The sequence below is a fragment of the Carettochelys insculpta genome, chromosome 5 (assembly GCF_033958435.1).
Source record: "Carettochelys insculpta isolate YL-2023 chromosome 5, ASM3395843v1, whole genome shotgun sequence".
In the NCBI taxonomy this organism is placed as follows: Eukaryota; Metazoa; Chordata; order Testudines; family Carettochelyidae; genus Carettochelys; species Carettochelys insculpta.
Window position 1 is genome coordinate 87,096,689 of NC_134141.1, and position 15,105 is coordinate 87,111,793.

A 15,105-nucleotide genomic window follows, 5' to 3' on the forward strand; every position below is an offset into this window, starting at 1 on the left:
TCTGGTGGATTCCCTCCCCTCATACTGGCATTCTCCCATGTTCTGTCTGCTTTCTCTTCCTTTTTCTTCTCTATGTACCCTCTCTTTGAGTAACTGTATCCATTCACATTGTAAGTTACATCATTTATGCTTATAGGTTTCCGAATCTCTTCTCATTCACCAGCTTCTCCAGAGTCTTGTACGTTCAGCTGCCTTTCAAGTATTTGTTGTTAAAAGTTTCTCCATCACCTCAAAAATCACTCTTTTCCAACAGAATGCATCTTATTTTCTCAGTCCTGGCCAGTCATCTCAACTCTCTTCTTACCATTCACTACTTTCCTCAACTTCTAGACTCACAAACTGTCTTCTTTGACATTTACCTTTCCCCCAAACCCTGTCTTTTGCTTATCTGCCTTCTTGTCGCCACAGTATCAAAATGTGCCTTTTCCTCAAACTTTCCACTGTGCGAATATTTTGCTTGCTTTAGTTACCTCAGACAGATTTACCAAAGCCATCTTTTTTTCTGACTCCCCACTGCATCTCTCTCTCCACTCTGCCACTGTTGCTAAAGCACCTTTCTTTGCTCATTATTCCACAACCATATCTATATACTGTCTTGTCCCACTTACACTTCTGTTCACATCTCATTCTGTTAACCCTTTTCACTTTCATGTTACTCTCAATCATTTTTCCTTACTGTTTCCTTCATTTCCTTCTCTCCTTAGAGGTTGTGCTTTGAGCATTTTACTTCACGTCTGACAAATACTCGCACACGACTTCTGCGGGCATCTTTCCTATACCAATTTCCTCAAAATTGAGATCTCCATACCGTATCATAAACAAACAGATGTCTTATGTGCCCATAGCAGACTATAAACTTACTGAAGAAAAACAGACAACTTTTCTGTACTCTGTAAAGCACTTACACCACAACATAAACGATTACTAATATAAACTAATGCTCCTACAAAGCCAGGAAATTCCCCATTTTAGGGCAAGCTGTGAAAATGATACACCCAAGTATCACAAAGTCAATGGAAAAGTCAGCTACAAAATCCAGGCGTTAACATTTAACAATCACAGTGGTATCTATGCCTCTGTGATTTCCTACCTTCCCTGTACCAAATGACAAAGACAGACAGACAGCTTGAAAGAAAGGAACTGCAAAGCTGACAAATGTAGGTGTTAAGCATAGCATTCTCTACTCAAATCAATCTCGGTTTGGTAGATTTAAAGATTCTTAGCTTTATTTTAACAGATTTATTGTATTTATACTTTCAATAGTGTTAACAGCTATGAATTTAGAGAAACAGACTTTACTGATAGGTTTTACAAACCTTGTATCCAATTACAGCACTAAATGATTTGAATAATAGACTGTGACATATTCCAAGATAAGTGGCTACTACTTTTCTTTGCTATTAGGGTCATATACTGTACTTATCTATTTTTACACCCTACTCTCCACTCCCCAATAATAAATTAATTTCTTAATGTCAGTTTGGCATGTACCCTTCAGTTTAATTCATGCTGTCTTCCAATGAAGGAAGAAAGTTCTCTGAAGTGTTACAATTATATATCTGAAATAATTCTCAAATATTAAATTCAAAATACTGTGTTAAAAAGGTACACTCATCCAACACAATGTTTGGAAAACTGTTATTTACTTATTTTTAGTAAACTGGCATGATGGTTAAATAATTGTGGTAATATGTTATCCAAAAGAACTGTACACAGGATTCTACAATATTCTCTAATTTATTTGAACACAAGACTTTCAGAAACAGTGTTTCATTTTCTTCGCCTCCTAAATCATAAAACAACTCTCATAAAAGTCTACAAAGGAACGAACGCATAGATTGGAAGACAGAATTTGGTCCTATAAGCAATTGTTATAAATCTCTTTGAAGTGTTTTTCCATTTGTGCAGAACTGTCACCTGCAGACTACATCTTCGAACAAGTTAAGACACCCTGTTTATTTGAGAGATCTGGAATGGTGTGCAGGAAATGCATTACTCTAAACAAGCTGCAGTCCCTTCCACATTACCTCACATAGCTGCAGGGAGAAGGCTGAGGGAGATTGCACAGAGTGAGAAGTAGATTAGAATTTTGTGAGTCTCTGACTTTGCTGACCTTCTGCTATTGCCTCACTCAAAACTAGTCTGATGTGTGAAAGCTACTTTCTGTTGAGTACTGTTACCCTGCAGTTACTGGCAAGTAGGAGATGCCAGACTTAAGAGCTGAGAGGTACTTGGCTCCCCACTCTGTCCACGTTTCATGAAGAGCTGTTCAGAACAGAACTACGCTGTAGTTCATCCTTTGTTTATCTGCCACTATTTACCTCTTCCATCTGATCATACCCTAGCTTTTGATGTCTCCCATTCACTGTGGCTGATTTCCTCACTGCCTCAGGCCACTAATAAGCTGATCCACTAAGTGAAGCAAATCATTAGTATTTTTCACTTTGACTTAGAGCCAGCAGTGCAGACAGCATTAGAGATTTTCTTTTAACCTACCATTCTGTAACTACCAGTGTTCAAAGCATAACAAACACATAACTGCATAATTACCTAAAATATGTACCATGACAAAATTATCTTGAATCAAAACATACATGGCAGCCTTATTTTTGATATAAGCCATTCCCAAAGAGCTATTCCAGAACAGCTTATTTCGAAATAATGCTGCTACACACAAAATGCATTTTGAAATAGCACTTAGACCAGAAGGGGCACTTAAATGACACAGATTGCTACTGCGTAATGAGGTGTTCATATGAATATTCATTGTCTCATTAGCATAATGACAGCCAGTCATGCTTTGAAAGTCCTTTCCAAACTCAAACTGTCTATGTAGACGCGAGCGCTTCAAAATAAACGCTGGACTTCAAGATTCCCTTACTCCCAATTTGTTTTGGGAATAAGGGAATTTCAAAGTCTGGGATTTATTTCGAAGTGTCTGCATCTACATGAACAGTTTGCATTTCGAAAGCAGCATTTTCGAAGCGTGACTGGCTGCCATTATGCTAATGAGGTGCTGAATATTCATATCAGCACCTCATTAACCAGTTCCAATCCATGTAATTTAAATGCCCCTTCTGAAAGGGAGGGTCAGGTGTAGCTATGGCCTTAGTGTCTACACACAGAGAACCTACTTCAAAATAAAGCCATTGGATGCAGTATGGTTTATTTTGAAATAGGCTCTATTCCCGGTCTACACAGTTACTGCAAAATAGCTATTACTTTTATTATTAAATTACAGATAATGATTTTATTATTTATTATTTTGAAATAGCAGTTGTGTTGTGTAGATGCTAGCAAAGTTAAATTTAAATAGCAGCTGTTATTTTGAAATAACTTTGCTGTGTAGACCTACTCAAATTGTTTTAGACGTTCATCCTACAATAAAATCAACGGTAATTTTACTGTTAAGAGTGAAGACAGATTGTAACCTTGAATATTCCTGTTATGTCTATGATCAGGGATTGCCAAACAAATCTATATACATGCTATATCACTCAGTAAGGATTCTAAGGATTTCTGTATTTGATCTCAGGGTTTTTAACTCACAGTTGTACTAATATGCAGAAAGTTTGAAAAAAAAAAAAAGGACGTTTTAGCAACACTGTACTGGATTTATAAGAGCACAAGATTAATACCGAAGAGCTCAAGTGTCAAAGTAGATGCTATAAAACTGTCAAACTTTTTTCAAACTTCATACTTAATAAAATTTCCACTGAGACTGTATTGAGTTCATGGAGTATTTGGAATGGTTACTTATGAGAGTTTCACTGTGAAATACTTCAAAGAAATGAATAGGAGCTTGCAGATTACTCATTACACAATAGCAATAGTGAAAGGAGATCAAATTTCCTCTCTGGCTGTGGTCACATTTTTGTTTTGCCTAAATATCAGTCGAGTCCACAAAGTTTGGATCTACATTTTTACAGCCACTTTGCAAGTGCTGGGGATGTTCAATTCCCACCTATTGAATTGGCTCACTTTTTATTCCACTTTCCAATTTCAAATGGGCTCAAATAAAAGGTTTCAAAATTCCATCTCTGTAACATACGTAATGTACAGAACATTTACAGAATGGAGCATAAAAATACTATTCTCAAATGCGTTGTTCCCATTTTAATTATTCAGCTTTCACACCGGAGTCCTAATGTGCAAACGTCCTTGTAAGTTTTAAACCTTTCACCAATGTCTCTGTTCAAACTTTCACGTCTAGTTAAGGAATTAGTGCTCAGTGCGAGCTTCTCTATACTTACTGGAAGACCGTCGCACTGTGGTCGATATTCCAAAGTTTGATTTTGCACGTCTAGTGAAGACGTGGCAAAACTGACCTCTCTAGGCTTGGCCGTCAACCCCTGTGCTCTATGCTATTACGTTGAGTAAAGAATGTCAACGTGAGACTTAAGTAGGGAAGTGTTGATTCTGATACATCAATTCTACCTATGCAAATGCTGTAGCTCAAATTGCTTATCTAAAATAGACTTATTTCCCTTGTACAGACTTCGCCTGCAAAAGAACAGGAGACAAACATAATAAAAAGGCAAATGTTACTTGTAACTGGAGTTTGAGATAACTCAGCATATGCACAATCATAGTGGGTATTGCATCACCTGATGAAATCCCCGTGCCCTCTACCCAATAGAACCTTCTATAAGCAGTGCACATTAGAGTGCCTGTGCACACCCTCCTTTCCCCTCCATTTCTCCAAATGCTCTGAAAATGTGGCCATGTAAGTGAAGTCTGCTCCCTCTAACACTCTCAGTTCCTTTCACTGTTAATACAGAGAAACCATATTAGGACTTTGAGAAATAGGGGAAGATGGGCTGGAAATTTGAATATGCAAAGTTCTTTAGAAGACAAAATGGTTACTCACTTCTCATAACTGGTTCTTCTAAGTGTGTTGTTCACATCCATTCTAATCAGATATGCAAGCATGAACATCATAAACTTTCCCCCCACAGCATCCATTGGGTCAGCTGTGGAGCCTCTGGAGTGGCACCAGAATGGAACACTGACTCTGCTATCCCAACCACCCTTCAGTTCCTTCTTGCCAGCTACTCTGATGAGGGGAAGAAGGCTGCATATTGGAATGTATGTGGACATAAAGAACAACATTTTCAAGATGTGAGACTCTTTTCTTTGGCTGTTTCTACACAGGCCACTTCCAAATGCTAATACATGGAGAGAAAGATGCTAATGAGGCACGGATGCAAATTCCCCATGCCTCATTAGCATAATGTCACATGATTTGGAGTCCGGAAGATGGTAGAAGCGCAGCCCCAGAGGGGCTTCCGGAAGGAAGCGGCCTGTGTAGAAATGGCCTTTGAGTGCTGCTTCTTATTGATTGCAATCAGGTGACTCCTGGAGAATATCATCTCTAAGGGGTGGGTGACAGTGGGGATCATGGTGCCGATACCACTGATATAGCCCTAGAGGGAGGGCCCTGAGTTTGCTGGTAGGATCAGAAGGCCCAAAAAGGCCACTGGACCAGTGGTTGCCACTGATGTTGCCAGGATGGCACTGGTGCATCTTGAAAACTGTCAAGCCAGAAGCAGGAATAGTGAGCCTGCTCTGTCTCACCATCAAGGAGACCTCATCTGAGTCTGAAAAAAGTCAAAAAAAGTCAAAACCTGACCGTGTTGGAGCCACCGCTGACTGGGACAACAGTGAAACTGACCAGTGCTGCATCATGATGGGCTTACCCTGGTAACAATGCCAATGACACCAAGGAAGCTGCTGGGGAGGGTATTAGCCATTCTGCCAAGGATATGTTGGCACCAACAGAGCTGCAGCTAAATCCTGTTGGTGTGGGTATCATACAAAAATAGTGATCCTAATCCCTGTTGGCCTCAAAAATATCAGGCATGAAGGAAGAGTACACCACCTCTGCCAAGCCCTACCAAGCAAAGAAACTTAAAAGGGGAGGGGGAAATCTCCCAAGCTCACTACTCTAATAACTAAAACTAACAATGCATGCCAAACCACTTGCAAAGCAAGAGGTGAGGAAGCTCCAATTATCCTCTCTGGTGGTTAAGAAGAATCTGAGAGGCTAGAGAGTTAGCAGTGTCTTGTATCCTCTAGAAAAGAACCACTGACTTATGGCATGTAACCTGGTCTTCCAACACCAAAAACATGTACTTCATCTTTTAAAACCTGACAAGTTCCACCATCACATGGAATCAAATGACTATCAAACTAATTCTGTAAAAACTTTTAATTATATTAATCAACACATTGACATGAAACTAACAGGAGAAAAACTCAATCTGATAGAGAGACGTGAACTGCCTCTGTCTAACACAGCGTTTAAAAGGAAATGAGGCAGGAGATGTCACAGCACTTTATTACATAGTCTCAGCCTAAAAGGTTCAGACATGGTAAGGGAAGCAATAGGAGACAGTACACATACACACAGGCACCGTTTGAAGAAGATTCTACCGCTCAGCTGCACCATAAAAATACTGGGTCAGACCAAAGATGTTAGCCCATTATCCTGTCTTCCAACAAGAGCCCATGTGAGGTGTCCCAGAGAGAATGAAGAGAACAGGTGGTCATCAAGTTATTCATCCCCTGGTCCTTATTCCCACTTTGTGACCAACTCCATGCCTTGCATTGTAAATAGGAATATGCAGAGCCACTTGAAAACAACAAGCAGTCTTGTAGCACCTTAGACACTAACAAATTTACTAGGTCATGAGCTTTTGTGGGTAATAACCACATCTTAAAATGAAAGTCAGCTTTGTATTTATTTCATGATGACTCAAATCATGCAAAGGCTGAATATCTTCAGCTCCCAGGGCAGACAGGGTTGTCACTTTTATAGACTTGTAATTATATAAAGGCCTTGGACAGGTACACGGGGCGTCATTTTGTAGCAAGCATAAACGCTTTTCACTTTTAACATCTTCTGTAGCAGTATCTCTTGTAGCCATCGCCAACTGTACCTGAAAGTAGCTTATTTTTAGCTTTGCTTTCTTTAATTATCAAAAGAGTGGGTGGAGGAAATACTGGTCCTGCCTCATTCTGAGGAGCAGTAAGTCCATGATTTTATTTTGTGTTGTGTAAATATTCTGGTATCTTCTCAATTTCTTGTACCATTTAATTCTTGGACCCAGCACCAAGTAATTATTTCTAGATTTTTTTACAAACCTTTTCATTGGATTTGCACGTGTTTGGTTCTGATTTGTGAGTGTGCGCGCACATGTAAGCTTCCGTTACACTGGAAAGAGAGTCAAGTTGGTAGGAATGAGTGAGCAATCAAGAGGCCATACTTAAAATAGTCATTCAATACCACATGAAGGCAGGCATTCTAAATGTTCATTATTAATACCTTCCTCTCCCCAGCTTTCCACCGGCCATGAATGGAGATCTGGAAAAGTTGTTCTATTTGTCTACAGATTCTAGATAGAGAACTTGCAAGATCCTTTAAAAAGTACTCATTATGATAAGTTTCATCAGTGACCTCCCCAGAAACAAATGTAGCAACTAAATATTGGTGGATTTGTTTTTGTGTAGTTGGAGGGTTTTGGGGGGCAAAAAAAGATTACTTACATTAATAACTGATGATGTTGACAGGCTTAATCCCTCTAGGTCAGCAACTAGACTTGAAGAGAGAGTAACTGAAGTGGGAACTTTTACAGAACTTGACATAGGACTGACTGCAGAAAAAGAACATTTGATGAAAATAGATTTACTATTTCTTTTAAATGAAAAGCTTTGTTAAAGGCAACTTCACTAGCATGTATGATAACCTACCATCTTAACTTAGCTGAGCTATGTTCAAGCACTTCTTAGAATCTAGAAAGATATTAATCCTTATCCTGCCATGATTTTAGTTAGCCAGACAACCAGTTATCATATGTGTAGCCAAGTTTCCCGTGACCCCATTAAAGTTTGTTTACAGGTCTCAGTGTTCTGTGCTGTTATTTAGCTGTAATTTACCCTTAAATGTCTTCTAGGAGTCCAGTAAGCAGTGGAAGTGTCGGTAATGCTGCTAGGTAATATTAGGAAGTCCTGTGGCACCTTCTAGACTAACAGATATTTTGGAGCATAAACTTTTGTGGGCAAAGACCTACTTCACCAGACACATGAGCCATGCATGAGTCTGATGAAGTGGGTCTTTGCCCACAAAAGCTTATGCTCCAAAATATCAGTTAGTCTAGAAGGTGCCACAGGAGTTCTTGTTGTTTTTGAAGATACAGACTAACATGGTTACCTCTCTGATCCTAGATAATACTGACCTCCTGTGGTCTGGCAAATTCTCTCCTGCATAACCTTGCATAAGTCAAATTTCACGTTATTCGGGGCAGCCAGGAAACTGACTAGTGCAATAGTGCTGGACAGTTTCCTGTCTCCTGTGAGCAGCACAGGGCGGGGATCCAGGATCCAGCTCCCCAACACTCAAAGGAGACAAGAAACTGATCAGCACTGCTACACTGGTCAGTTCCTCTGCTCCTGTCAGTGCCAGGGCAGAGAATCAGACTCTCAGTTGCTGCCACTGACAGGAGCAGGAAAACTGACCAATGCAGTTTCCCTATTCCTGTCAGTGACGGAGCTGGAGCCTGGCTGCACTGGTCAGTTTCCAGCCTCCCCTGAGACTGGCAGGCAGCCTGGAGCCAGGTTCCAGCTTCCCGTCACTCAAAGTCGCGTTAACCTGCGATTCGCACAGCTTGAGTGCACGTATCTCAGGGGTGTACTGTAATAGTTTAAATTAGCTGTCAAAATGACAATACACCTGAAAGAAATATCTAAAATACACACGGCAGTAATTCCATCTGAGTAGTAATGAAGTCATGACATAACACTTTAGCCATCTGAAATTTATAGAAATGATTACGAATTTATCTTATTGACATGAAAGAGGTTTAGATCATATTCTTAAAGGGATAAATGTTACATAACCAAATTACTTACAATCATCCAAGTCAAGAAGGGACACATCTTGTTTAGTAGAAGCTTTTTTCTCTTGCACTGCCATTTCTTTTCTCTGTCAAAACATATGAATAATTCAATTTTCTCATGCTAGTAAAGAGCATTCTTCTCTTTTGTAACAGCCAAGAATATTGTTTGCACTTTAAAAGAACAAAACTGTTTTTGCTCAGCTCAGCATTTAGAGTGTTCACCTTGTAAAAAGGATCTCCTACCCCAGATAAACTGAACTTTATTCCATAAAAGAAAAAATTGTTAAATTGAAGACTTCTGAGGCCCCTACTAAGCTTGTTTTACTAGCAGTGTATTGCTTTCTCTCTGACCTCACAAATGCATCCAAATGAATGTAATATTATTATTATTATTATTATTCATTTGCATTTAAGTAGTGCCTGTAAGACTCAACCAGGGACTGCTACTCCAATATAGGCACTGTGCAAACAACAAAAAAATATAGTCCCTGCCACAAAGAATTATAATCTTAGACTTAAAATGTGTGGATGAGGCATGTATTGGCAATATGGTGAATATAATCCGGACTATAGGATCCACTTGAAGAAAATTTGTTCTAATATAGCCACATTTACGATTACAGAATGCAGGCCACGCCTTCAGAACAGGCTACTCTGTCCTCAATAGCAGTGACTACAATGGACTACAGTGATAAGGACAAACAATTCAGTGTGAATTCCTAATGTAACACTATGTCAAAGGGTTAATTTGATCCTTGGGTGTATAACCAGGGAAGTCAGAATAGAGAGGTGACAGATTCTAGAATACTATGTACAATATCCTGTTTTTAAAAGATGTGGAAAATTTTGGGAGGGTGCAAAAAGAGCTATACAAATTATTCAAGAGATGGACTAAATGTTGTACACAGTGAGACACTTAGAGCTTAAAAAAAGATGAAGAGGAGAGTTGATTACAGTCTATGTGCACTTTCATGAGAAGAATACACCAGATCCCAAAGGGCTTTTTAAATGATTGGAGAAAGGCATAACAAGAAGCAATGGTTGGATGTCAAAGCCAGACAAATTCAAATTTGAGGTAAGGCATACATTTTTAACAATGAGAATGATTAACCACTGGAACAAACTAGAAAGGGGCATGGGAGATGCTCAATCTCTTACTTTCAAATCAAGAGATTATGCTTTTTTTGGAAGATATGCTTTAAGTTTAACAAGCTATTGGGCTCAACGCAGGGATATGTGGCAGAAAATTAATGGCCTCTGGTATACAGGAGGCCAGACTAGATCATGTCATAGTGCCTCTAGCTTTAAAATCGTGTGATATTTGAAGGTCTGGCAGGGATGGAGGAGAGTCCCATTCTCCAAAGCTTCACTGTCTGACAAAACACCAAGAATCCCATCAGTATAAATATGCAGCAGCTTCCCTCTCTGTACCTACCAAAGCTCCCTTTCACCTATCTCCCAGTGCAAACAAACTGGTAGCATAACACGAAGTAAGTATTGCTATTATTGGAGATGGGACAATTCAGAAAGCACAAGAAGAGCTAAAATTCCATGGGCTCCCTATAACTCCAAATACATCCCATTATCAAAAATAATCTACATGTATATCCTGGCACGCCAAGAATGATGGTTTTGTGACTAGCATAGGGTGGGAAACAGGTGGAAGTTTTTCAGAGCCAAAAATCAAAATCCAGCTTGCCGAAGTACACTTGGTCCTCTTCACTCATTCATGAATCATAAAAGAATTTTGCCTACTGCACTCCTTTGTAAGATAGAAGAAATACTATTCTCATTTTAGGGAACAGCACAGGACAGAGCAAATGACTTGCCCAAGATCATGGATGAAGTTGTGGCAGACCTGGGTCTCCACAGTACCATTCAGGCAATAATGAGAAGACCATCCTTCTGCCCTTTTGGGGTGATCTTTTGCAAGTTAACTACTCCAAAGCCTAATTTTCTCATGTGTAAAATGGCGACAATTACGTACTTTACTGGGACACCACTGATACTAACTTACTAATGTTTATGAAGTGTGAATGAGATCCTTTCATGGCAGGCAAATTTTTTTTCAATAAGTGTCAAGTACGTTTATGAATCTACCTGATGCATGCTTAACTTTCTGGCATGCATATGCTTTTATGAAATTTCCTTCTTAAACATGTATTTTATAACTAAACTTTGACAAACTTATCTAAGGATGAATTCAAGTCAGGGCTCTGTAGATGGCAAATATCAACTTCAAAATAAAAATACAAAAGATGCCGATTTAAAAATGATCTTCAAAAGATCTAATATAAATGGAGGTCTGTGATGCAAATTCCTGCTCCCCTTCTCCTGCCCAAGAAAGGGATGTGGAGATGGACAAGAAAAAGCATTCAGAACATAAGTAAGTTTTAACTACAGATGGAGTAAAGCAGTGATGTATGACTTGACTTTACATTAGGTTAATCCTGGTTTCTTTTTCATTCTCCTCACTTGTCCCATTCCAGGTAGGATTTTCCAAGATTTAACTCCTGTCCTATGCCAAATCAACCTGTCATGCAACCAATCAAATTCAATACCAAAAAAGGCGTCCCCCTCTCACGAAGGGCTACTGTGGGGTGAAGGGTTGGAGCCCTGAGTCTACCAACAAAAGCAGAGCCAAGTTCATCTGTTGAAAAAAAGCAAGCCCAAAAAAATCCAGAACTCCTCGTAATTACTTGCCTCCAGTAGGTGGAGGTTTAAGAAAAAAAAAAATCAGATATCATGTGACCCTATGTTTGACATAATACTAAAAACTGATTGGAACAATAGGCACAGGAGCAAGGACAGCAGTCTGAGAAGCAGCAGCTGATTGCTAAGGCCTGTGCTCTAATCTGGGTTAAGGGCAAAATGCAGAAAGGAAGTTGTATTTGGAAGGGGACGCAGATGGAAGAAGCCATCCTCCCCTTAAAAGACTAGCCATGTATTTTGGGAACTTAGTCACTTCTAAATCAAGGAATATTGTCCACTCCCCATTCTGCATAGAACTGGAATCAAAACTGTGGGCTGAGCAGTCTTGATTCAAGGAACAGAGCTATCCCACCTGTAATGAGAATATGCTCAGATTCAAGGTTTAGATTCACAATTTTTAGTTTGAACTTTGAAACGATTTTCCCACCACACTACAACCTCCTCATACTCCTCTGGTTTACTGAAGATTTAAAAGATGAATCATTTTGTGACATCACAAATACACATTTAATTGCATTATTTCAATGACTACTTCCAATATTCATAGTGTTTCATTCTGGAATAGCTTTGCCAAACCAGCAACAAATAAGAACATCTCAGAGAGGTTTAAGATGACTCTTCGAAACACAATTAAAAACATTTTCTGCACTGAATTCAATTTTCATGTGTTTTGCAGTTCATCTTAAAAGTGTGTAACTCAAGGCCTGAACAGGTTTTCCTTTAACTTTTCCAAAATATTTTTGGAAAGGGTACAAAGAAAAAATGCTAGGCCACAAAGTCATTTTTTTCAAGTAAATGCTTAGAATGAGAATAAAACTACAATATCATTTTTCAGTTCTGTAATATGCAGCATGAAAACATTGTATCACTATGTCATTATCAAAATGCTATGTTGAGTACAATAGTTGCAGTTTTCCTTCAAACAACAAACGTACATAAGGGCCTTCTGGGATCTGTAGTCTCCCATATGAAAAATCACACCAATTAAATCAAGGTAAAGTTAAAAAGCAATGCATGTCTTATTTTCTATGTCATAACCAAGATCCGGTAATATCATTACATATACACACACGCGCACACACACACACACACACACACACACACACATCAGATCACATGCCAACATAAGGACAAAGCAAGTCTAATTTCTCTCTCATTACAACTTGATCTTTTCCTTTGAGTTTTAGAAAGGAAGAAATTCGTTTGTTTTCTGGAAACAATACATAACCAGGGATGGAAACAAGCATTACCAGAAGCTATTTCTTCTGAATAAGAACAGAAAAAAACTTGCAGTCCAAATAAAGGCATTCAAAAGGTTCTGATGTTTAGCATTTCTTTGTGACATTTTTCATGTTTTTCTTAAAAAAAATAAATCCACAATAAAATCAAAACAGCGTCCTATCTAAAGAATCTACTATGGAAAAAGACTGAATGCAAAACAAAGAAGTTCAGCTATATTCTATCAAACATTTCTCCATTTGCAATTCATTTTGGTAATAGAGATAGAACCTGGATAAATGCATATAGGACTTGAAGCAGGAGATTTCTCTTGCTCAATACATAATTCATGTGCTCCGCCTGCAAAGTGTGTAAAATGAGAATTTCACACCACAGCATGAGCCATGGAGCTGCAGAGAAAAGGCAAATGAAATCATATTTTACTGTGTGAATTTTATTTCTTAGCCTCCCAATATTTATATAAAACCATCATTGACAAACCAAACACATTGACAGATCACCCACTGTTCCCATTGTGTTAGCTCCTGAAAAGAGATCAGGCAGAAAGACAGACAATTTGTTTTTGTGTATTTTTTTTAAATAGTGGCTCAGGTTTTAGAAAGCAGAGTGACTGTATTAGGTTTGTGTAAGGAGTCAGATATCAGTTGATTTTAAAATCCCAATACAGAGATTCCTAAAACTGTGCATTATCCTCAAATATGCATTTTATTTCTACAATATTTGATTATGTATCTGAACTCAGAGTGTCCCTACTGGAAGATGAAATACAAAACAGCAGGAAAAGAAAGTGAATTCTCTATTCACTATAGTTCAGCTAAACAAAATAAAACAAATTTTTCCAAATTTAAATTTTTAAAGAGTGAAATTTGAAAACATTAAAAATATTACAAGCAGCAGAAGTAGCTTTGGGCCATTTTTCATGTTAAGTTTCACAGATGAAAATCTACCTAGATGCAGATGCACAATATTTGCACAAAAAGCAACCTATATTCCAATTTTCATTTTACTGGTGCTAAAGAAGGTGTCGGTCCAAGTCCATGCAAAGGAACAACAAATGGAAAACAAACTAAAGAAAAAGGATTAACAAAATGTAAAGTTCACTAGACATGTCGTGAACTTGGAAACGTAACATAGTCAACGTCAATTTCTTGCTTTATAAAGCAAAATATTTACATGAAATATTTTCAATTGGAATTATAGAAGGAAAATGAAGAATCTTATGCTTCTGCATACACTGGATCAAACTCATATAGAAATTGTAAGGATTGAACAACTAAACAATTAACAAAAACAATGATCTCCAACTGGGATTTTGTTTTAAAATTTAAAAAATTCTTCCCTGTTCACGAGGGGCTTTCCAGTCTACCACTGTTTACACAACACAAGATGGCCCTCTTTTAATAACCTGAATAACTTCATAAAACTGTGATTTTGACACAATATATCATTTCACAGAAAGAGCCAAAACCACATATTACTGACACAGGAGACAAACGTGAGATTTACAGAGTTCATATAAAATATGAATACTTCAGCCTACACAGATTTTCTGTAAACTGCCATAAAAGTGAAAGTTAAGGTAATTATCTCTTGTACCACTCTCCACTGTAGGAAATATTTCTTCCAAATCATAGCTATCTTCTCTACAAGACCTCTTTCCTGCAATGTTTGAGAGTTGAAAATGTTTAAAATTCACAATAAAAATGATATACTAATGAGTTAACACGATACAGTTTGAACATCTTTAGGCCAGCAGCCTGGGGATCTGACCAGTGTTGAATAAGAGTATTTGCCGGACATTTATGGAGTGAATTACAGATAAACAACATTAGAGAACACTGAGAGCCAGGACTGGTGGCTGTAAACAAAACTTTATGGGATCACAGGAAACTTGGCCACACCCATAAGTAGTTGTCTGGCTAATGAAAATCATACCAGCTTATGGATGTTGCTGAACAAGAGTGTGCTGAACTAGAGAGGTTCAACTTGTATTTAATAGACTTTAATTATATATTTTTGTGGCTGTGTGCATGTGTACATGCGCACGCTGGCTGACCCTAATAAAGAATCCAACATTAAAAACCCCACAGTTAAGTATAATCTTTGGACCCACAATCTGGTCCAAATCTTATCGCAGGGCTTCAGTGGGACTCTAGAAGAAAGCATCAGACCACATTGGTCAGATAATATAGCTGGAGACCTTTGTAAACAAACAAAAATGCAAAAATAGAAACACAACAGCCTTGTGCAGATCTGC

At 38.3% G+C, this 15,105-nt stretch overlaps 1 protein-coding gene across 3 annotated transcripts in view; it reads right to left on the reverse strand.

Moving 5' to 3' along the window:
• The window catches only part of AP3B1 (adaptor related protein complex 3 subunit beta 1), a 238,513-nt gene that overhangs the window by 73,236 nt on the left and 150,172 nt on the right, over positions 1-15,105 (reverse strand). For all 3 annotated transcript variants that reach the window (XM_074995451.1, XM_074995450.1, XM_074995452.1), the window contains 2 exons: positions 8,911-8,983; positions 7,549-7,655 (listed from right to left, as the gene is read on the reverse strand). In XM_074995451.1, the coding sequence (XP_074851552.1) occupies positions 7,549-7,655; positions 8,911-8,983 (180 nt within the window). The remainder of the gene's footprint in view (positions 1-7,548; positions 7,656-8,910; positions 8,984-15,105) is intronic.